General features: G+C 36.5%; 1 protein-coding gene across 1 annotated transcript; it reads left to right on the top strand.

The window, feature by feature from the left end:
• Nucleotides 1–6,128: 6,128 nt before the first annotated feature.
• laptm4a (lysosomal protein transmembrane 4 alpha) lies at nt 6,129–19,829 on the top strand. The gene is made up of 7 exons (XM_066703718.1): nt 6,129–6,311; nt 10,941–11,061; nt 13,825–13,901; nt 15,365–15,487; nt 16,397–16,492; nt 17,950–18,057; nt 19,005–19,829. Exons 1-7 carry the CDS (start codon nt 6,144–6,146, stop codon nt 19,077–19,079), a joined length of 768 nt encoding a protein of 255 aa, XP_066559815.1. The 5' UTR covers nt 6,129–6,143; the 3' UTR covers nt 19,080–19,829.
• The last annotated feature ends 2,921 nt before the right edge of the window (nt 19,830–22,750 follow it).

The following is a 22,750-nucleotide window of genomic DNA, read 5'->3' as shown; positions in this document are numbered from 1 at the left end:
GCCCTAATTTGTTGTGCTATGTACTCTCATTAAAGTTTATTTTGGATAACAAGACAAGTAGGAAAAAATAAACATCCTACTATTTCCCAAAGCAAGGTTCTGGCAATGATTATTACAATAAGACAACGGTTTTCTTACTTTTATATTTTGGTAGCTGGCTGTCGGCTACTTAAATCAGTATAAAGTCCTTTGGGTAATGTGTTGTGTAATTACACATGGGATGTTCAGTTTGTAGATATCATTGACATTACGCTCTTGAAACTGCATTTCCAGGTTCTCATGTGGCCTGTCCTTACATTGATTTATTAACCTCAGCTTCAAGCCAAATGGAAGATCTTGGGGGACACATGTATGTTCAGTTTTATGTTTGTTTGAGAGTCCTGTAGCAAATTTAATAATAATTACCGGAATATACTGGAATACTGGAACTATTTACTGGAATATAAAGCAGGAAGATAAAATGCAGATTTTAAGTACATTTTAGGTTGGTAAACTTTTTGTAACATCCTAGAAACCATATAACCATGTCCTTCTAAGGTGCTCTTTATTAGTAATTAATAAAAACAGTTTCCTCAATAAATCAGTCTATTCAATTTCAAATTTAGAATCACTTCATGATTCAAAGTACTCAAATAAAATTATAACTCTGCCTCATAATCTCGTGTTAAGATTTATACTTAAAAAACAATGATTTCTGGATATACTGCACACAGAAGGTGTTACTTCACAGTGTGGTTAGTTAGTATAATAACTGCAGTTGGACCTATATTCAGTGTAATTTTCAATCGTTCCATTATTTCTTTATTTAAAAAAATAAATCCTTTTCATATTGTTAGAAAACCCTATGCTCTCCACCTGTAGTTTTACTCTGTAGTTACAAATATTGATATAGCACTATAAATGCTGTTTTCACAATTTACTGTAGTCAAAACATACTTGATCTAAAATGGTATTCCATGACTTAAAATAAATGACATGTTGTCAGCACACTTTCACCAGAGTGAAAATAAACCTTGATCTACCAAATTATTGTGGGATATTTACATATCTGGTTATAATTATTTATGTACTGCAAATTATTCATTTTGTTATCTACAGGAAAATGTATTACTGATGAATTGCAAGGAAATATTTGCATACATTGCGTTGAATACTAAGGTATTCTGTATGTATAATTATTTTTTTAAAATGCTACAAACAAACCTAATTTCAAACTATGTATTATACAACTGTGTAGTCAAAAACATTTCAAAACAGATCAGGGTAGCTGTTATGTAATTATAAAACAGTAAATTATTTTAATTCTTAGGAAAACAAGAAATCTTTAGCAAAGTCACATGAAGGGGTGCAGTGCTGTGTGCCATCTTTCTGAGCATGTGGATGGATTTGAGATTGTTTCTTGCTCAGTAAAGATACTGTTTGTGCCTTTACTCACTTTGAAGTTTGCAGGTTAACAAAAAAATAAAAAATAAAACTACAGGGCTAAATTTCAATACCTGGTCTCTTCAACAGTGTACTCTTAAGTTCTTCTCTTCAGGGCTTGTGTAGTATTTTGTAGTAACTTGTTTTTATAATGTATATAAAAAGGAGAGGGCAACTAAACAGGCATGAAAGAAGTTGTTAGCTCTCTACTTGGGTCAGCACTTTTTTTTTAATAGCTATGCTTTCTTAAACGTATATTTAATTTCTAAAACCTGATGCCTTTTGAACTTCACTAGTAACCTGGCAGCTTTTGGAGACTGAAGATGACATCCTATTTACAAAACAATGTCCTTGTTTTTACATGTTTTGGTATCAGATGAGAGTCATTGGTATTTATGACAATGTCTTTGTTGTTTAGTTATGTGTTCAAAGAATGTAGGTTTTGAAGTTTGTGTCTCTTCATAAAAAACAAACTAAATTGACAACAGCATGTGTGTAGCATTTGTAAAAAAATTAAATAATACAACATTTAAAAAGCAAATTGGATCTCCAAAACCTAAAGAGAGCTACATTATCAGCAATAGTAAAGTATTACCCTCAGGGGAAGAATCTGAGGTATACACTCACCTAAAGGATTATTAGGAACACCATACTAATACTGTGTTTGACCCCCTTTCGCCTTCAGAACTGCCTTAATTCTACGTGGCATTGATTCAACAAGGTGCTGAAAACATTCTTTAGAAATGTTGGCCCATATTGATAGGATAGCATCTTGCAGTTGATGGAGATTTGTGGGATGCACATCCAGGGCACGAAGCTCCCGTTCCACCACATCCCAAAGATGCTCTATTGGGTTAAGATCTGGTGACTGTGGGGGCCAGTTTAGTACAGTGAACTCATTGTCATGTTCAAGAAACCAATTTGAAATGATTCGACCTTTGTGACATGGTGCATTATCCTGCTGGAAGTAGCCATCAGAGGATGGGTACATGGTGGTCATAAAGGGATGGACATGGTCAGAAACAATGCTCAGGTAGGCCGTGGCATTTAAACGATGCCCAATTGGTACTAAGCGGCCTAAAGTGTGCCAAGAAAACATCCCCCACACCATTACACCACCACCACCAGCCTGCACAGTGGTAACAAGGCATGATGGATCCATGTTCTCATTCTGTTTACGCCAAATTCTGACTCTACCATCTGAATGTCTCAACAGAAATCGAGACTCATCAGACCAGGCAACATTTTTCCAGTCTTCAACTGTCCAATTTTGGTGAGCTTGTGCAAATTGTAGCCTCTTTTTCCTATTTGTAGTGGAGATGAGTGGTACCCGGTGGAGTCTTCTGCTGTTGTAGCCCATCCGCCTCAAGGTTGTACGTGTTGTGGCTTCACAAATGCTTTGCTGCATACCTCGGTTGTAACGAGTGGTTATTTCAGTCAAAGTTGCTCTTCTATCAGCTTGAATCAGTCGGCCCATTCTCCTCTGACCTGTAGCATCAACAAGGCATTTTCGCCCACAGGACTGCCGCATACTGGATGTTTTTCCCTTTTCACACCATTCTTTGTAAACCCTAGAAATGGTTGTGCGTGAAAATCCCAGTAACTGAGCAGATTGTGAAATACTCAGACCGGCCCGTCTGGCACCAACAACCATGCCACGCTCAAAATTGCTTAAATCACCTTTCTTTCCCATTCAGACATTCAGTTTGGAGTTCAGGAGATTGTCTTGACCAGGACCACACCCCTAAATGCATTGAAGCAACTGCCATGTGATTGGTTGGTTAGATAATTGCATTAATGAGAAATTGAACAGGTGTGCCTAATAATCCTTTAGGTGAGTGTACATCACACAATACATTTAGCTAGGTAAAGAAACTGTTTTGGAAAGAATATTAGATCTAAATTATCTTCAGCCTGCAGTGCTGTTGTGAATACTATTCTTTTTTTCTATGAGTGAATAAAAAGAGTTGACGAATCCTGCTTTTTTCTTTGTTATACTTGCCTATAGACAATTAAAATTAAAATAAATTATGTAAACATATGAGCAGACATACAAACAATGCTGCACTTGCATCTGGAGATTGTCTAAGTAATATGAGCTTTCAACAACACGTTTACAACACACGACAGTGTTTAAACCTTTTGTAATTTTGAGAATGATGTTTAATGCAAGTAACAATATATAATAATTCTTTATAAACTTAATGTAAAATGATCAATCATTGTAATGTACCTCAAATACATTGTGTATTCTATATTACTTCTTTGCTGATTGAACTGAACTACTAAGAATATACAGCTCTGGAAAAATTAAATAAGAGACCACTGCAAATTTCTTAAATCAGCATCTCTACATGTATGGCAGCCATTCCAGCCATTCCATTCCATTCATATTTGTATTTGAAATTTGGGAGAAATGTTGTCAATAGTTTATAGAATAAAACAAAAATGTCAATTTTACCCAAAAACATACCTATAAATAGCAAAACCATAGAAACTGATCATTTTTCAGTGGTCTCTAATTTTTTTCCAGAGCTGTATATACATTTTAAACTGGTGTCATTTCTCTCAGATGACTGGATCCTTTCATATGGTTTGGGGTTTGGGGTCCTATGGATTGCAGCTTGCTACCTTTGTGAATATGGAAAGGAATAATTATTGCTAATGTGCTTTTTTGAGAAGGTACGGCAGTGGAACAGTATAGAGCACATCATTCTGTTGCCTTGCCCTTCAAATGTTAAATGTTAAAGTAGGCAGGTGATAGATCCTGACATGAAATTCAGAAAATAATGGAGTAGGCATTCTTTCACAATTTTATATGCCTGTTATTATATAGTGTTGCATGGTTTTTTTTGTTTTTTGTTTTTTTAAATAGATGTGACTTATTTAATACCCTCTATTTTACCGTTTATATATCTAGAAGCTGAACTCAATGGAGTAAACTTTTTACTGAAAGCAATCAACTGTGTTGTTTCCTACTTTAATTCACAGTAAGAGTACATGTATAGAATCAGGCATATTTCCTTACCATGGTTCTGCCACGTATAACTTTTATTTTTTCAGGTTATATTTTTTTGAAGTATTAGTGGGTGCACTAATGTTATGATTATGTCATGTTTTGTGTGATGGATGCCAAAGACAGTCTAGTCTTATTCTCTTATCCTTCACCATATTCAAGTAGTAATAAACTACAAAGGTTTTGACTGTAACTTAAAGAACAAAATAATGTATATGGGTAATTTATTTCCAATATACACATAACTGTTTATGAGGGATAAAACGGAGCTATAGCACTCCAGCTTTGATCCACGGTTCTCTCACTTTCAATGGAATCTCCTTCAAGATGCCACTAGTAATACCTCCTGCTGTGATGTCTGAGGTACAAAGTTAACATGAAACCAACTGTATCAGGCAACAGTGCAGAAGGGAGAAACCATACAACCATAAACACAGAACATGGCACAATCAACAGAGGAAAGTCATATCAGTCACAAAAATGTACCGTAAACAAGATTGTTCCAAGATCTTGTGAATTTAATTGAATTATTAATGTGTTTAATTTGGACCTCACATATTTGAATCACTGACCCAAGCTCCTCCAATGTGCCAAATTCAGATCACCTTGACTAAGGTTGATTGAGGAATTCTGTTAAATTCCTTTATTATATGTAAAATTCCTGAGGTTCTATAAGAACTTGAAACACAATGAAGCATCGTTCATCTATATTCCCTAAAGTGACCTTCGACTCGGCTGGAAAGAAAAGGCAAACTATAGGACCCATTTCAGTGTCGGCCTGATATAACGGACATGCCATCAAATGAAGTCGAACAGCCCATCAAACTGTCCGGCGATCGGAGTCTCAAGTCCAGCTTTAACCAACACTCGCCCAGGTGTCACACTACGTTGGCTAATCCCTTTAAAAATAATAACATGACTGCTTTTCCAGAATTATACATTATGTATGACTGCACCAACATTGAGGTCATCTTTTGGGGAGATAGGTGTGGTTTGTGATTTACTATTATTATTTGAATGAATTATAATTTGCATTGATCAACCCTATTCCCTGTGTTGTAGGGGTCTATTTTAAATGTGTAGTGTACTGCGCTTTATACATCAGTGACGTCAACTCAGCGATATGTTTTGTGTTTTGACAAGTCACTGTTACCGTGTTGAGTTCTGTTCAGATGGTAATTAATCCTGACAAATATTGCCCCGTTGTTATTAAAGTCATAAAACTTGACATTTGTCTCTGGACTCCTCTTATATGCCCTCTCTCTCTTCAGGATCACTATCATGTAGGCCTAATGAAACTCCGTGTGTGGCTTCTTAAATCACCTCTACAAACTACGTATTTATTTCTTCTCACGGACATCACTGAATTGACTGTTACTTTTCGGTCGCGCAGATGTCCGCAGTTCTGCACACATCTGCACAATTCCGACGACCCCATTGGTGGAGACTTGTGCACATCTGCGCAACACGACCGCGACCATGCCTCGTCCTGGTAAAAGCACGTAATTCGAGTCCGATGCCCTGGTCCCGTTGTAGCGCATATAGCCGCAGCCCTGCGCAGATCTGCAGAAGTCCAGCGCTCCGATTGGTGGAGCAGCGCAGAGTTGCGGGATCTGCGCAAAAACAACGCCTTCATGTGATTCCTTTCACGTTCGATGACGGCGGCGGGGGCGTGGCCTGGCGGCTGCGATTTGGGATTGTGGGAATGTTGTGTGTGCGGACATTTTTTTTTTCTCATTTGGCTTTTCGGATTATTTTCGTGATGTTTCTCCCGAGTGAAAGCAAGCCCGGCCGCCAGAGATTGTACAGTGCAGTCTGTTGTGGATGCTGCGATGTGCGAAAGGGGACCATTATCCTGGGGACATGGTACATGGTACGTATGTTTCTCTTTAAAAGCTTGTTTTTTCCTGTTTTCTCCATGGACGCATGAGCAAAATACAGTGCATACCAATTATGATGGCAAAGCAAGGACGCCTGAGTAGCAGCGTTGGCTGGATGTTTAAAAAATAATTTTGCGCAGTTTGTTTTTGAATAGGCGATTTTGTCTTCCACGGATTTTCCTTCTGCTCTATCAAACTGAAGGCCAGTGATTTATTTTTCTTTACACCAAATGTTTCCCAGTAGATGGTTTCGTCATTAATTCACATACTCATGTGTTCCCTGAGAATTGATCAAAAATGGGTGTAGTTGTGCAGATGGTGGTGTTCACATATAAAGTGTATACATTTATTATCTATATTTGTAGTTGTTGCACCACCACACCACGATATGGCAGAGATCTTCAATCGCGGTTCAAGATAATTATTTAAAGATGTATTTCAATAATTTACAGATATCACTGCATGTATTTGAGATTTCATTTAATTATACATTGAATACATTTAAAGATTTCTGTTTTATTTGAATCTATCTGAAATACATTTGGAGATATATTTCGAAATAAATTCTGGTCTGTTTTGAAAGTTTCAGGTATCTGTAAATGATGTCCTGTTAATGTAGAGATATCTGCAAATAATTTCAAGATATCTGTAAATGACTTTAGGACTTGTATGTTGGATGAGATGATCACTTCCTGTTTACTCATGCAGTTACATAGAAATTAATGAATGAGTGGATAGGAAGTGATTATCTTGGGCTTCATACAGGAAGTCATTTACAGATATCTTGGAATCATTTAAAGATCTCTAAATGAACAGGAATCATATGGAGAGAGCTCAACATGTATGTCAGAGATCTCAGCATGTATGTCAGATATCTTTAAATGAATTCCAGATATCTTTCTGATTTGTCATATTGGAACAAAATTAAGTTGTGTCATACTGGTCACATTTGTTTCATCACTGATTCTAATCATAAACCTTTTGAATTGATAAAAGTATTCCTCCTTCAGCTGAACAAGGCATGGAATTGAAAACAGTCCTCAGTCCTATTGGTTAAATACCAGCCAAGTAAATCAAAGTGTTGTACAGGGTGCGTCTAGTTATCAGACGTATCAGGATATCAGTTGCATTTGACTTCCGATCTAATAATACATTGATATTTTTGTATTGGCCTACAGGCTGAACACATAATTTTCTGCCATTACACCATTTATTAGCCCCATAAATTAAAGGCAAGAACTTACAACAACAAAAGGTATAATTACCTACATGCTAATAACCTGAACAAATTAACTAATATCTAAGGCATAACTGGATAAAAACTTGATTAGACAGTTTTATATATATCCCATAGGGCATAATAAATAACGTATAGTCATCCTTAGAACTTTAAATAGCTTCTTGAGAAATTAGAAACCTGATATGAAACGTTTGATAAAATAAGATGTCTTGTAATTCTGATCAAGTGAAGTACAAGACTGCTATTTCAAAAAACAACAACTGTAGTGCCAACACACCTGAAAATGTGATGTTATGTTTTTGTCTGCTAGAGAGCCGAATTGATTGAGAATCAAAGTTGTTTCCCGTTTCCTTTAATTAAAACAACAAAATAGCCCAGCACTGGATGTTTAGAAATTTTAGTGTGTCCACCTTTTTATGGAATCGATGATTTGAGAGCTTGCAGTTGTTTTTCTTAAATTTATACAGCATGATATTCTGTTTGTATGCTTTTGTTACATAGAAAACTAAGCTACTCACAACGCCTGATGGTGGATGACCTCAGTGAAAATAATTACAATTGCTTGATTTTCTTACAAGCCAATTTATTTAGTTTGCACTTACTAAGCCACTTCTTGTTGTTTTGTTAAACCTCATGAAACATTTACATTCTTCAGATTGTAAAGTAAAGATGCATGTTCAATTCAACTTGCTGCCCTTTAGACTTGCTGTAGGGATGTAAAGATACTTTACACTCACATAATGATACAATATATAGTATCAGCATTATTCAGGTCACAGTGTTAAGTATCACAATGCCTGTGATGGGTCTGGTGCCTTGTGTGGTGCGCTGGATCACAGTGAAACAAAAGGATTGTTCATGACTGTTTGTTTTTAAAAAATGGCTGAAGAGTGACTTTCGTCCAAATGCAGAAATCCCAACATAGGATTATATTGCTTTATTGTACAACACTGTCTTTTTTTTTTCTTCCAGGTACTACTTCATTATATAAATGCGAAAATGCCACATTATTTTCTCAAATAAAGCACCCCTCTTGAATTTAAGTTTTTCAATAAGTATAAAATATACTACTACTAATAATAGTATTGAGTAGTGCTAGTAGTAGTTCAGGAAATGTGTTATTAAAGCCGCATTATAAGAGTTTATTACAATATAACACAAATCTGACAATCTGATGCATGTTTTTTTCTTTTCTTTTCTTAAGCAAGACATATATTCAATCCATTATGAGATGTAAGAGGATCTCATTCTCTACTTAATTTAATAACTCCTGTCATCCAAGTGTTGTCTTGGGATCTCCAGCTGTGGTCTTTCTCACATCTGAAAGACATAGTAATTCAGCATGTTTAGAAATCTGATGGCATATTGGCATGGTTATGAAAGTCTCCTCTGGCATCTTGTCTCCCTGAAAACAGACCATTGTTTTCTGTAAATACTGCAAGTTTACAAAATCACTCCCTTACACAATGAGTGCTTGGACTTGGAAAATATGATGATGGACCCTTCGTTTCTTGACTGACAGAAGTTTAGAAGGCTTTGGCCAAAACTGTGATTGTTGATATTAGAGCACAGAGGGTAGGTCAAAAAATTGTCCTCTGGATTGCAATTTTGGGGCATCTGGAAGGCAGACATTGTGATTAGAAGGGTCAGTCCTGGAACTGATTTTCAAAAGTTTGACATTGACTGCATTACATTTTTTTTTTTTTTACTGAGAAATAGACACTTCAAGGTTGATTTGACTTGTCACTCAGGCATCAACAATCTAAATTATTTTTAAATAATGACATATTTATAATGTATAGAAGACTACGTTTCAGGATTGTCTTGGTGAAATCAGTGCTGCACACCCTGTGCAGGAGGTATTCATATTGTATGTATTAATTATATCTGGAAACATTGCCACCGATTCCGTAGTTATGATTTCCGATAGACTCCGACCCCAAAACCTTTGGATAGTTTTTCTTATTATAAACTGATCCAGGCTGCGTGATTGGAGTGTGATGTTTTAATCGAACTGATTGGGAATATACATGGTAGTGTGCATGGTAGGTAGGTTGTTCTGGGCCTAGGGGTTGACTCCAGGGGATCTGCTCACAGTGTTGTTTTGTTGTTCTAGAATATTCCCGGTAGAACAATCTTTGTGGCGCCCAATGTGTGCCTGACAATAATACGAACATAATGATGGCTTTAACTCACTGTCTTTGTCAGTACCCAAACAAACATGCACAGTAGTCTGACAGTAAGGATATTTTTTGTAATTGTACAGTAATTATTTAAAAAATAAAATGTTGATCCTCATTTTTGTTTTATTTAATGTAAATTTATACTTCACTTAGATTTGTATCCTCTGTATAAAAAGCTTCCCTTCCCGACTGTATTTACTGTTTGTGGTTTGACAAGCAAAAGTCACTGTGCAATATATGCAGCCCCAACGTAACAAAGGAGTGCTCGCTGTGCGTCTTCTGCTGCGATTGCTCTGAAAGGTGGTAGCTGAGCGGCACACAAGGGAGTGGTTTGTGCATCAGGTCCTGTTTGAAAGCACCTTTATGGACAAATAATGATTTGTAGACCCCCTCCACCAAAGAAAATTTACTGACAATCACTGGGAAATACTCAGTTTCTCCGGTCATTTGGTTATCCTGTAAGATATATAGGCTGCCTTTTGCAAAGGTCCTTTTACATGACTTTACTTTCTCCTTTAATTCCATTAAATGAGAATTTACCACTGAAAATGTTGCACTCAGTAACTAGAAGTCTAAACTAGTTGTTTGTGACCCTGTAACACTACCAATTAACCAATTGCAGTATTATGATAGTGCTGTGGTTTATCGAGTGAGGTCACAGAATTTTTTTTCCAGACAGCATGACTAATGTCAGTCATGCTTAGTATCCTGAGGTTGTGAATTAGCATTTACTTTTTAAGTGTTAGTAGAAGTATTGCTGTAGCTGTATAATTTGAGAATGTGACTTTTCCGACCGTGGAGATAGTAAACGATGTGAGGATCACATATGAATGTTAGAATACAAGAAATTCATCAATTCTACTTTGCAGGTGGCATTTCAATGTTTGATGTATTCTCTAAATTTGTGCATGTATAGAATATGGGTTGAATGAGATGTCCACATTCTGTTAATCTGTTTAGCTGCTTTGTCATTTTTATTCTGTCTTGTAAACTAGAATATTGTTTGTTTTGTACAGCCCTGAAGCAGGTGTAGTTTTACTGTATTCACTAGCTAAAAGGAGGCCTTCAAAACAGATGTGGGATCTGAGGACTTGAGCAGAACTTGAGGGCTACATCTTGTTAACCATTCTAAGCTATTGGAATAGGCGTTACGTTTGCAGCATGGCCAGGTCACTACATCATTTTCTTTTTCCTTTCAGGTTGTGAACTTGTTGATGGGGATTTTACTGACGGTGGCGGTGACTCATCCCGATAATGTCCCAACTGTAGATCTGCAGTATGAAGTCATTGAGCATTACTTTGCCTCTGATAGGATGGCAGGTACAGTATCCTTCAACTTTTTTTAAGATGCAAAGTTGTAGAGTCAACACAGAGATGGCCTAAGAAATTTGTTTTAAGCCAATCTTTTGAGTCTTGCTATATTTTAGTCATCAGAAAAAAAAGACTATAAATATGGCTTATATATTTGATTTTGCTCATTAACCTAACTGTTGATAACTCATATTGGCAGTCTCCCAGTTAGCTCTGAAACAAATATGATGATTTATGTTTAACAGTCTGTTGAGCACTATAAACAGCAGTGTAGTGCTGTTTACATCTTTGAGAGCCATAGTTAATAATCATGTCAGGTTGTGTCTGGAGATTTAAAAGTATTAAAACTTTCTAGATATAACCTGATCTCTATCTGAATTAATCAAAAGTGTATATATATTTAGGCTAATCATTCTGTGATTATATTGTTTACTTGTTTATTTTTGAAAATAAATGTTAACAAAGCATATTATACTTCCATATCTACAATATGGTGGGAAATGTATTACCATTTACAGAATCTCTATAGTGGGACCAGCTACGGGTCAGAAACTGTACTAGGCAAACCGTAAATCAATGTTATTTTGGCTTTTTTAATTCTTAGCACAGTAATGAATGCATTATTGTGCATTGATGTGAAAGAGTTGATTACTGTCAGGGAACATCATTTTTCATTCTTAAAATCACATTCAATGTTGCCATGGAAAGAGCACTGACAGTTTTAATGCTGTTTAAAAAACAAACAAAAAAAAAGTGTTTATCTTCACTGTGTTTAACTCTTCTATTCTTGCTTGAAACAATTGTCCTCTAAGTGTTTTCTAGGCAGGGGACTAAAATGGTTCTGACTTGGGTAATTTAAATGGGAGAACAGGTACTCAAGTTTGTATTAACTAATCTGTGCTTTGTGGGAAATAATTTATTAAACAACGCCATTTATCTATAATGACATTTTCATGGGTATGGGCAACACAGTATTGCCCATGTGTCTGATGGTTATTGTTTTCCATGGTTTGTGATGATGTGTTAATTGGATAGCAAATCTATAAATGTGCTACCTTTTACCATCGAAATAGTGCCTACATATTTTAACAGGCATGTTCTCTGTAAATGATTCAATATGCCAATGCCAGTTGGTTACTAGGGCAGATACTGTGATGTGCCAACTGGAAAAATAGTAAACCATAATTTTAGCTGTGCTAGTTTAGACTTTCTGATGGGTTTTGAAATCACTTTTAAGAAACCTGGGTCCAGTTTGGATATGTTGCCAGGTGGACTTGAGAATGCATTTCATTAAAGCAGCATTGTACATTAAATATGCTTCCCATTTAAAATGTGTATACGTTATTAATAAACTACTCCATAAATTGTAGTACAACATATTATATCACCTTCTTTCAACTGTTCATCCAAGAATCAGATGTTCTTCAACAAATGAGTGTATAAAAAATGAGCAAGTTGCTGCAATCAATTGTTTAAATAATAGCTAAGGATCATTTGGGGTTTCTAACTACTTTACAGATTATTTTGTGCATTCCTTAATTAGTGAGTTTGGAGCTTACATGTATCTTGATAATGTGAGCAGTGCTCTCCATCTCTAGGTCATATGTAGGGCGAGCCTCTTCTAATTACTGTAAAATGTATTTCCGTAATCTGTTTAGCCAATGATAGTATTACAAATAGGACCCAGTCTCCGCACATAAATCAACTCGGACACTCAAGATTCAATTAAGGTGTTGTGTGATTGTGTGCATCTCTCTGATGCCTAATGCTTTAGCAGAAAATCATGAGCTCCTCTGGGTGTGAAATTACTGAAGAAACTGGAAGACTGAGGCAGGCTTTGAAAGCAGCCCAACACATGGTTGTGTAACGTGAACCGAAACAAACAGTTGTGCTGTTCTTCCCAATCTAAAGCTTAAAATGAAATCGGATACAAAACCCCGGACCTAGAAAAAATACAGATCAACAACCATGGATGGTGGAACGGGGATTAAATGAAATTCCTAGTCAAATAATCTCCCACACAAGTGATACTCTACTTTTACAGTAGGTAGAATTGACTAATCCTGGAGAAAAGTCAATTCACATTTGAAATAATTTAATTTTGCATATTCTAGTTCAATAAAATAAGAGAGAAATTAGAGTGTAAAAAAAATTATGAAGTTTGCATTCTGCTGTTGTAATGCTTATATAATAGATGTGGTGTATGCCTAAAGGTACTGAAAAATCAGTTATTTAATGTGAAATATTTACTACATTAAAATCTTACAATTACGTAAAATATAACTTTTTCATGGCAATCTGTGATATTGCCATACTGCAGGTGAATAAACAAGTAGTTCGAGCTGGTCTGCTGTGTAGTGGCCTTTTAACCTGCAAGCTTACTGAGCTAGTGAAGGAAGTAAGGAAAGGTCAGCCAACAAAAGGTCCAATTTCCCAACCAGTGTTGGCTGACATGAGGATAATGAAGCTAATTAGAAATGAACATTGAAACATTTATTCTGAAGGATACCGCTAGTTCTCTGTCCACTATGACAAGTGACTTGTACTATGAAAATGACATTAAATATGAGTGTGGATACTGTGTTTTGATTATGAATTCTCTTGATTTCCACAACATCTCCAGCATGTTTTTTTTAATTATAATGCTCTGTGTTGTCGGAAGAGTGTCGGAATTTGGGATTGTATTTAGGAATGCGATTTTTGTTATGACTGCCTGATGTTACATTGTTTTTTTTTGTTTCATGGTTATAATGTATGTTTTTCTCATTTTAGAAAATGCCTGTGTGGGATTTGCCATTTCCTTGCTGATGTTCACGATTAGTGCCATGATGGTTTATGGAGCTATCACTGTAAGTACTAGAACTATGGTTGCTATAAAGCAGGGCACATGAGGTTGAATGCGTAACCTGTTGTATAGGCTGTAAGCAGAAATCAGATCATATTTGCTGAATTTGTTTTGCATTCAAAAGTGTAAAAACATTCATGCACTGTTATCATATCTATTAATAGAGTGGTAGCTGTTATTTTGAGACGCACATTCAAAATGACGTGTTTTGGCAAGTGTACTGTTAAGACTTGTCTAAAGAGCAGCCCCAAGACAAACAGCTAGTATTGAACTATTGAAACTTACAATTAAGATCCATGTGTTGTCCAACATGTCATTAACATCCTTTCCCACATCCTAAAATCCTAATACTGCCTTGATAAATGTTTTTTCCTGGAGGAGACTGAATAAAATGTTGTTTCATTAGATGGTTCTTGAAGATGGAAATTTGATTGATTGCAGGCTTGATCTTTCTGATTATTCAAGAGGGATACATTGGATTAACTCATTAGTGAAATGTCACCTGACTGATCTTAATTTTAATGCATGTTGTCATGATAATTATTTAGAGCTGGCTATTAACGTATAATAAATATCAACAATAAGTTATTTGATTTCGAGGACCAACATTGTGGTGTTCGTTTCATTCCCAAGTATTTGCTTCTACTGGCTAACATGAACTTCACATTTGTTGCATTAATCGGCAACTATGCTGACAGTGTTAAGTCAGTGATTGGACAATAACAGTGATGTGTGTTTGTTATAACTCAGCGCCTGGACTGAGGTCACTTTTTTTTTTTTTTTCCTCATCTCTCCCAGTAACTGGGTCTGAAAGCTAATTATCTGCTCAGGCTCTTATTACTATTTTGAATGTTTAAATTAAGCAGATCGGTCGTGTGGATATCTTAAGTTGTAAATCTGTTAATTAATATGGAGTCCTAAGGCTGCCTTCCCTGCTGAGGCTGCTGATTAGAAAGTCCCACTGTTTCCTGCACACTCTGGCACACGAATGACCTGAACTTGCCAGACAGGTTTTGTAGCACACGCTGCTTTGAATTTGTTGCTTTGTTGTTGTTTTTTCTTGAACATTCTGCATGTTTTGAATTAACTTTCCATCCTCTAGAATGCACTGCTAATGAAGGGAAAATCCATCAGCCTGGTTTTTCAGAGTACCCTGTCAATGTGGATAGAAAGCAGACCTCTCGTTGTTTTTGCATATGGCTCTTGGAGCTCGTAATAAAACATGGTTACAGAAGTTATTCACAATTTCTCCATTCTTTGCTAAAATGTGACTAGAATTCAGGGATGTCCTTAGGTGTCTGATGCTGCCAAGCATTTTTGTCCCTTTTGTAGATCTCTAGAAAACATTGTAATAAGTTTGGGTTCTTAGTGATTAAACAGTCTCTGTCACGAGTATATTAAAAATAAATTGCAATTAAATCAGTGAAAAAATGTATATATATATATATTTGTTTCTCTTCCCCACAGTACCGTGATGGATGGCTGATTCCGTTCTTCTGCTACCAGTTATTTGACTTTGCTCTCAGCTGTCTTGTGGCCATCAGTTCCCTTACATACCTTCCACGGATCAAAGACTACCTAGACCAGCTTGTAAGTGAATTTGTAAGATTTTTTTGCATTCTAGTTTGAATTCGAATCAAGGTTACATTTTGGCGTTTTGTTATTTTTATTCAATATACTGTAGGTATTTTATTATTCCTGACTGAATAATCCTGGTATCACTTGACCTGGTAATAAGACTTTGTTGAAGTTATCTGTTTAACTAAATGTCACAGTAGTGTATTAAATAAGTAGTACTATAGTATTTATGAATAAGAAATGGCCTAAATCATATCCAACTTCACACACCTTAGTTGCTTGCCTGTTTCATGATTTATGAACATTGAGACTTCTTCAAAAATGTTGATGAGTTTTGATATTGAGAAAGCTGTCCTCCTATAACCTTGAACTGCTTCTATTAGTTTCTCTTTAAATAGTAATTAAATAATAAATCAGTACATTACCATATTTCACTCTTTGTTTCATAGGCTAAATATATTAACAAGAAGAATAATAGAGGGATTGCAGAAGATTGTATAGAAATTCACATTGTAATCACAATGAAAGGCAACTTGGTTGAAACCACAAAATGTGAAGTCACCAGCATGGTTTGAAATGAAGGTATTTAGTATAGTTCTAATCAGATTTAGGACAAGGGAGATCCTTAAAAGTATTTGGCCAGTTTGTCAGCATTTTTAAGCATTCATTGGCATCAGTTTAGATATTAACAGAGCCATAAAACACACTGTAGCATCTTTCTTTAAAATAAAGACAATCAAAAGAGAAAACTGACTAAACCTTTTGGAGATGGTAACAATTTCATAGCAAAATAGAGCTGCATTTATATAGGGGTGCAAATGGAGTTAGTGGTGATTGGTTAAGAAATATAAAAGTGTAATTAATGGGTTTGTACAGTATGTGGATGTTCCACCTACTGAAATCCCAATGTCTTTCTTTTAGCCTGACTTCCCCTATAAAGACAACCTGCTCTCTCTGGACTCCAGCTGCCTTCTGCTCATCGTCCTGATTTTCTTTGCTTTTCTCATTATCTTAAAGGTAAGGTTTTCTACTCGCAAGCTGGTCATGGGACAAGAAAATGTATCTTTCAGGCAGCGTCTGTTTGTACAAGATGAGGCTAATTGTGATAGGTGTTGCTGGAGAGTGGAGGTTCCCTCTTGCTGCTGATTTGGGCACATGTGACACTGCATCGGTGCCAAGATGTTAAGCTCTGGCCATGTGCCCCAGCATCACTTTTGATGGGATCATAATCACTTGTTTTATTTTTGTTTCGGCATCTTAGTTTCTCGTAGCTTGACCTGACCCACTGCCGTAGGAGGACTTTCCTTTTCCCCTTGTTGTCTTAGTCAGCTGTTTGACATACATTTTTGATGGCTTTCCTGATAGCCTTATATGAAATTTTATGGTTCAGTTGGATCAATAAAGAGGCTCCTGGAACTGCTGTTCACTCTGATTGCAGATCCTGCAACACAAATGTCAAACGATTGGCTTGGCTTTTTCATCTCATGTGACAAGACCATGGTTCTGGTTTCCATAGAGATTGCGCACGGGGGGGGGGGGGGGTCATTGTTAGACTACAGTGTAATAATCTGTATCTAATTAGATGAAAATAATTTCAGCTGAGCAGTCTGCAGCTAAAAAAAAATCGAGGATGTGGGTTGTTTATCGGTGTTAAATAAAAGATGATTGAACAACCCTGCTGGACACCCTTGCAAGAAAAGACATTCAGAGGCAGTTTGTACATCCCTTTTCTGTTCGCATAATTTGCCTCCCATTCTGTCAGTGTCTCTCCAGGAAGATTTTCCACTTTATGTTGTAACCTTCCTTTTTTCTCTCTGTACCAGTCAGTCATTTTCATGGGGCTGTAGATTGGGTCTGTTACGGCAGCATAACGCCCTGACAGCAATGTGACCCTTGTATTTTACTGCTGAAACACCATAAAGCATGTAGGGTTGTGTGTAAGGAGCTTGTTATGTAACCCTGCACACATTATTACTTGACTGACATCTTGTGTTGCACACTGGTTTGTCCCAAGGCAAGCCCTCTATTAATATTAGTAAAATAAGCATGATGACTCAGGAAGAAATCCACTAACATGGATTAATGCTTAAAGATATTCACTAGGAATGTGACTGGGATTCAGTCCTTCAAACTCAACATGCAGTACATCTGATTAAAGCTCATGATTATACTGCTCAAATTGCCTTGTGCCTGTAAGCTGTTCCCAATCGAAGTGTATGTTTAAATGCTTCTTGTGTTAAATATCACATTAAATTGTTTTTGTGTGTTTTGGCTGCCTCTTCCCCCATGAATATCTCCACTGATATTTTTCATTTTTTAGATTTGTAGTAAATTACATTTGATTTTGACTAATGATCTTGCTTTTCTGTTATTCCTTAACCCTGTCCCACACCTCCAGGCTGGTAATTATTTTGCAGATGCATATAATGTTGCAAAAAAAAAAAAAAAAAAGACCATGAACTTGTGTCTTGTAGGCCTACCTGATTAACTGTGTGTGGAACTGCTACAAGTACATCAACATAGTCAACATCAACAACAACATCAACAACAACAGGAATGTGGAAGAGTTGTACCCTCCTCAGGTAGTGACATGGAGTCCGGCCTCTCTGTGAATCTTTGCAGTTTTTCCAAGTGATCTCTTTGGAGGCATTAGCAGCAGATTAATTAACAATTGCTTTGAGAGATCCATGACGTTTATTTCTGAAGTAGTTGCACATAACGTCCTGTAATCATTTGACTAATCACTGGTGTCACGTGTCTTGTGACAGGAAGCATTTCAAAATGTCTAACTTCTGTTAAACTGTTTATTGTCCTGTATTATTATACCAACCTTTAACTGGGGAAGAAATAAGAAAATGTCAATCACTCAGCATTACAGCAAACATGAACCTAAAGACATGATACTTTATGACCTCCTTATTATAAATTACTGATCTAGTATTTTTAACAGCTTATAAGACTAAAATTACTGATTAATCGATTAGGGGAGTGTAATTGTAACTTATAGGCTATAAACAAAATGCCAAATTTTTCCTCATTCATATTTTTCATTATCAAAGCATGAAAGCACTCTAATGGAACATTGTGTGTCATTAGATTACTTCAACTAGATTTATTTATAGCAGACAAAAATACAGTATCTCTCGATCATTTCACTAGAGGGAAATTAGTTTGTTTTGGACCTTGGGCACAAGGGGGGGCGGGTGCAGACGGGTGCGGCGGTTGTTTCCATCACGCTAGCACTTACATTATATAAATGTTTCGATCCCCCCAACCTGTTTTTTTTTTTTTTTTTTTTTTTTTTTTTATAAAACCTCTTTCGGGGGGGGTCCAAGTCCCCCCAATCTGCCCCGTAATTCGAACTCTGCTGATATGTGAACTGAAATTCCCAAATGAAACCTTTGGGTTAATGTTATTAACTTTATCTAATAAAACCATGATTTATAATAATAAGTATTCTTTTAAATGTATAGTGTTGCATATGTTATGGTATTAATATTATTTTCTGGTTTGTTTTTTCCCCCCCCAGTATATTCTGCCCAGCTATGAGATGGCAGTGAAGATGCCTGAGAAGGAGCCCCCTCCCCCCTACATGCCAGCCTGAAGTGCCAGTTGGGGGGTGTACATAGAGTCTGAGCCAGCTTGCTGTTTTAACCTTGCAATACCTTTTTAGAGACTAGGGACATCCAGGGATATCCTCTTGTCTTTAAAATCCAACAATGTAGAAACCAAGGGGAGGGTGGGATGGGCCGGGGTTCCTTTAATAAAATATTCATGTTCAGATGGAATGATAGCCGACATGTTTCTATTTTTTTTTTCTCGTCTCTCCTTCCTATGTTTTTTGATGTCTTAGTATTCAGCTATTGTAACATGAACATTGCCTGAACTGATCATGAAATATATTTTTAGAAAACCATCTTCTCCTTAAAAGAATGTTTATAGATCTTTAAAATCTCTTAAGACAATCTGTTTTGTGACATTTTTTGAATTTTGTGGTTTGAAATATGGTGGGGTTTGTTTTATTTAAGATTGTGGTACTGTGAGGGATCTTTTTATTACTTTTGCACTTTCTTCATGTGTGTTTAGCCTTTTGTGTCTGTAAATGTTGTGCCATGTTCATTTTCTGATGCTTTTTGTGTTTTAAATGATTTTGTAAGTTGTTTTTGGGAAGGGGGTATGGAGACATTGATGCAAAGCAATTAAAGACATTTGGCAAACTGGTTATTTGCAGAAGGAGCGCATGGAGAGGGCGGTCTTGGATTGATAATCAGTGGATGCATGCTTCTTTCTTTGTATGTGTTCTGTTCCTTGTGAAAAAAATGCTTCAATAAATGTTTAGAAACATTTGTAATCAGCCCTGTCTGAGCAATGGGGTTATTTCTGTGAATAAATCCCTGATATTGTATTCCTTTTTTTTAATAATTTAATAAATCAAGAGAATTAGAGGGACATTTTATAACGTTTGAATAATAAAGAAATTGCATCAGATCCTTCTGTAATATGCGGCATAGGCTGGGTGTGAAGTGTACAGTACCTGAATTGAAATGTTAAGCAGCAATGTCTACATGCACGAGACATCTGCAATAACTGTAACCTCAAAGTTCCTCCTATAAATTCAAACCAAAAGATTCAAAGGTGTAATTTTAATGCATAATTGTGAGAACCTTTTCTGTCATGGGTTTGTCCTCGTCTCACTATATGCTATAATGTTTTTAATGAATCATACTGTTGAGCTTTACATTGTCAACTTACAAGTCTACACATTTCTTCACTGACTAGCACTGTTATCCTGTCCTTTAACACCCCTCCCTGTATGAACTGACTATTCCAGAAATGGCAAATGTAAAATGTTGCTGTAAGGAATGCAACGCAATGTTGTAAGTAACAGTTACATTTATCTGGCTGGTGAATATGCAACATCTACTGTACATCATAATAAAACCATTCTTTGTGTTGCTTTCCACCTCCAATGATATGACTGCACCTCATTCTACACAATAACTTTTCAGAAGTCAACCTCCTGAATCTTGTGATTTGTGAGAACTGGACATAAGCCACAGCTCAAACTCTAGTCTGGACTGCTCCTTTAATTGTGAAATCTGTATTCTTGGAGTTGGGGGTGGCGATGGCAAACTCCAAGATCCGTTTTGCATTCCATTTGTGCTGCGCAATGTCTGTGTCTTCAATCAGGGTGGCAGGGAGCTCTTTCCTAGAGACAGATGGGTCCTGGGATTATCCTTGGCTTTCATAAAAGCGGACCACATATAGACATGCCACGTTTCCTGGGAGACAGCGGGCTTGGTTCAAGCAGCGCCAAAAATAAAAATTGATAAAATCCCAATTACTCAATTGAGGCATTCTCCTCACACTGGAAATGTGTATTATGTTTCAATAACTGCATGGTTATGAATGGTGCACTATATAGCACACGGAGAGAGAAAAAATAAATCCATTCAATTAATGATTATTGTCTTAAGTATTTTCCTTTATGTTCAGTTTTATGTTTTAAAAATGCACGTTTAGGAATGAGACCCTAATTCACATAAGAAAGCTAAGATCAAATCTTTTTGCGTATTCTGCATTTCCCATTGCTCAGCTAGAACTGAAATGTCAAAGGAACCAGAGTAGATCATCCAGACAGAACTAATACCCTATGAAGTTGGTAGTTCATCCATCCAGGACCCAAATAAAGCTGTGTGTGGACCAATTGTGTTAAATCACTTAAAGTAATAGGGCTTACTAATGTATTAAACACACATGCCATAATTCACCACTCTTTAATTCAATCAGGATAGGGCTTAGTGTGTTCTCTCTCTATGAGGATATTGAGGATGTCCAGTTAGATCTTTCTCACACCTTTTTTGTCAAGTTAAAGAGAGATCAATGTTATTACTTCCATGTGTATTTTATTCCTGGAATTAATCTGGGCACAGCTGAATTGTTCTAGTAAATCTCTCTCTTCTAGTTCTTGCTTACTGCTAATAAGCTCCTGAATTCAGGGTACTATAATACATCCTTCTTAAGAAAATAAAGTTTGTTCTGAAACTTAATTGAAACAAAATGTTTTATTTGTAATCTTTAGTATTCTTATGAAAGGCGAATTTTGTCTTACCTGTAATTGGTCTAATCCCCACAAACCAGCAGTGAAAGTGTTACAACATAAATTCTTTATTTGCATTAATTTTATTTTCCTCAAATATATATTGAGACGATCTGATTTATAATCATCATCATCATCGTTATCATTACCATTATCATCATATCTGTCTCCTGAAGTCTCTCCTGCATTGCTACATCACTGATTCTTTCTCCTCCCAGGCAATTTCTGAGATTTACAGGGCCATCACTGTGTCTGCTGCAGGCAATTTAACAAGATTAGTCATCGGCAGCACAGAAACAAGAGGGGGTTTAAGTAGCTTCAGTAGTTCAGTAGTTTAATGAATATCCGGGCTGTGTCAGTGAACAGTTAAATCTAACTATGTGTATGTCAATTATCACAGTGACCATTCACTGCTACCTGATGGAATTAAGTGCTCTGCAAAACGATTCGTGGTATCAGTCGGTGGGGGTTCGGGGGGGAGGGATTCAATAAGACCTGGAAAATGACAATGGACAGAGGGGAGGGGGTGGAAGCTTCTGAGAAAACGAGATGAAACACAAAAGACTAGCTGTAGCTGGGTATTTCAGATATGCCCCTGAATCAAAGTTCAGTGCCTTAGGAACTTTTTTAAGGCAGGAATTGAGTGCAGCACGGTCACATGATCTTTGTGCTGTTTATTGTATTATTATTATTACATTTCTTAGCAGATACCATTATCCAGGGCACCTTATAATTGTTACAATATATCCCATTATTTTTGACATGCAGTTATCCATTTATACAGCTGGGTTTTACTGGAGAAATCTAGGTAAAGTATCTTGCTCAAGGTATACCAGTGTCCCCCACCTGAGACTGAACCCACCACTACTACACACTGCTGCCCTATTTGGCTCAGGTAGCAAAGCAATGAATATGCCATGTGTGAAACAAACCTCCATGGATTCGCCCGACAGACTCAGTTTTAATGCCATACGAGACTGAAGAACAACCCTCAAGGTCAGTTGTTATCTTAACACCTTTTACAACCAGAGTATAACCTTCATATAAAGATGTAATACTGCACAATAAAGATACCAAATAAATAATAATCAAGATGGAAGTTTGGATGACTAATTTGCAATAAAGTGTGATCATGTAGTACGGTTTCCATATCTGATCCAGGATTATGTAACTGA

Source organism: Amia ocellicauda, chromosome 1 (assembly GCF_036373705.1).
Source record: "Amia ocellicauda isolate fAmiCal2 chromosome 1, fAmiCal2.hap1, whole genome shotgun sequence".
Lineage (NCBI taxonomy): Eukaryota > Metazoa > Chordata > Actinopteri > Amiiformes > Amiidae > Amia > Amia ocellicauda.
The sequence above is the reverse complement of the archived record's forward strand: the minus strand, read 5'-3'. Positions and strand labels throughout refer to the sequence as shown.

Bases quoted from the DNA above. Each gene is read 5' to 3' on its own strand.
- laptm4a (XM_066703718.1), top strand. From the start codon at position 6,144: ATGTTGTGTGTGCGGACATTTTTTTTTTCTCATTTGGCTTTTCGGATT. The intron at 6,312-10,940 runs GTACGTATGTTT...TTTTCCTTTCAG, and splicing joins TCCTGGGGACATGGTACATG to GTTGTGAACTTGTTGATGGG. The intron at 16,493-17,949 runs GTAAGGTTTTCT...TGTGTCTTGTAG, and splicing joins CTTTTCTCATTATCTTAAAG to GCCTACCTGATTAACTGTGT.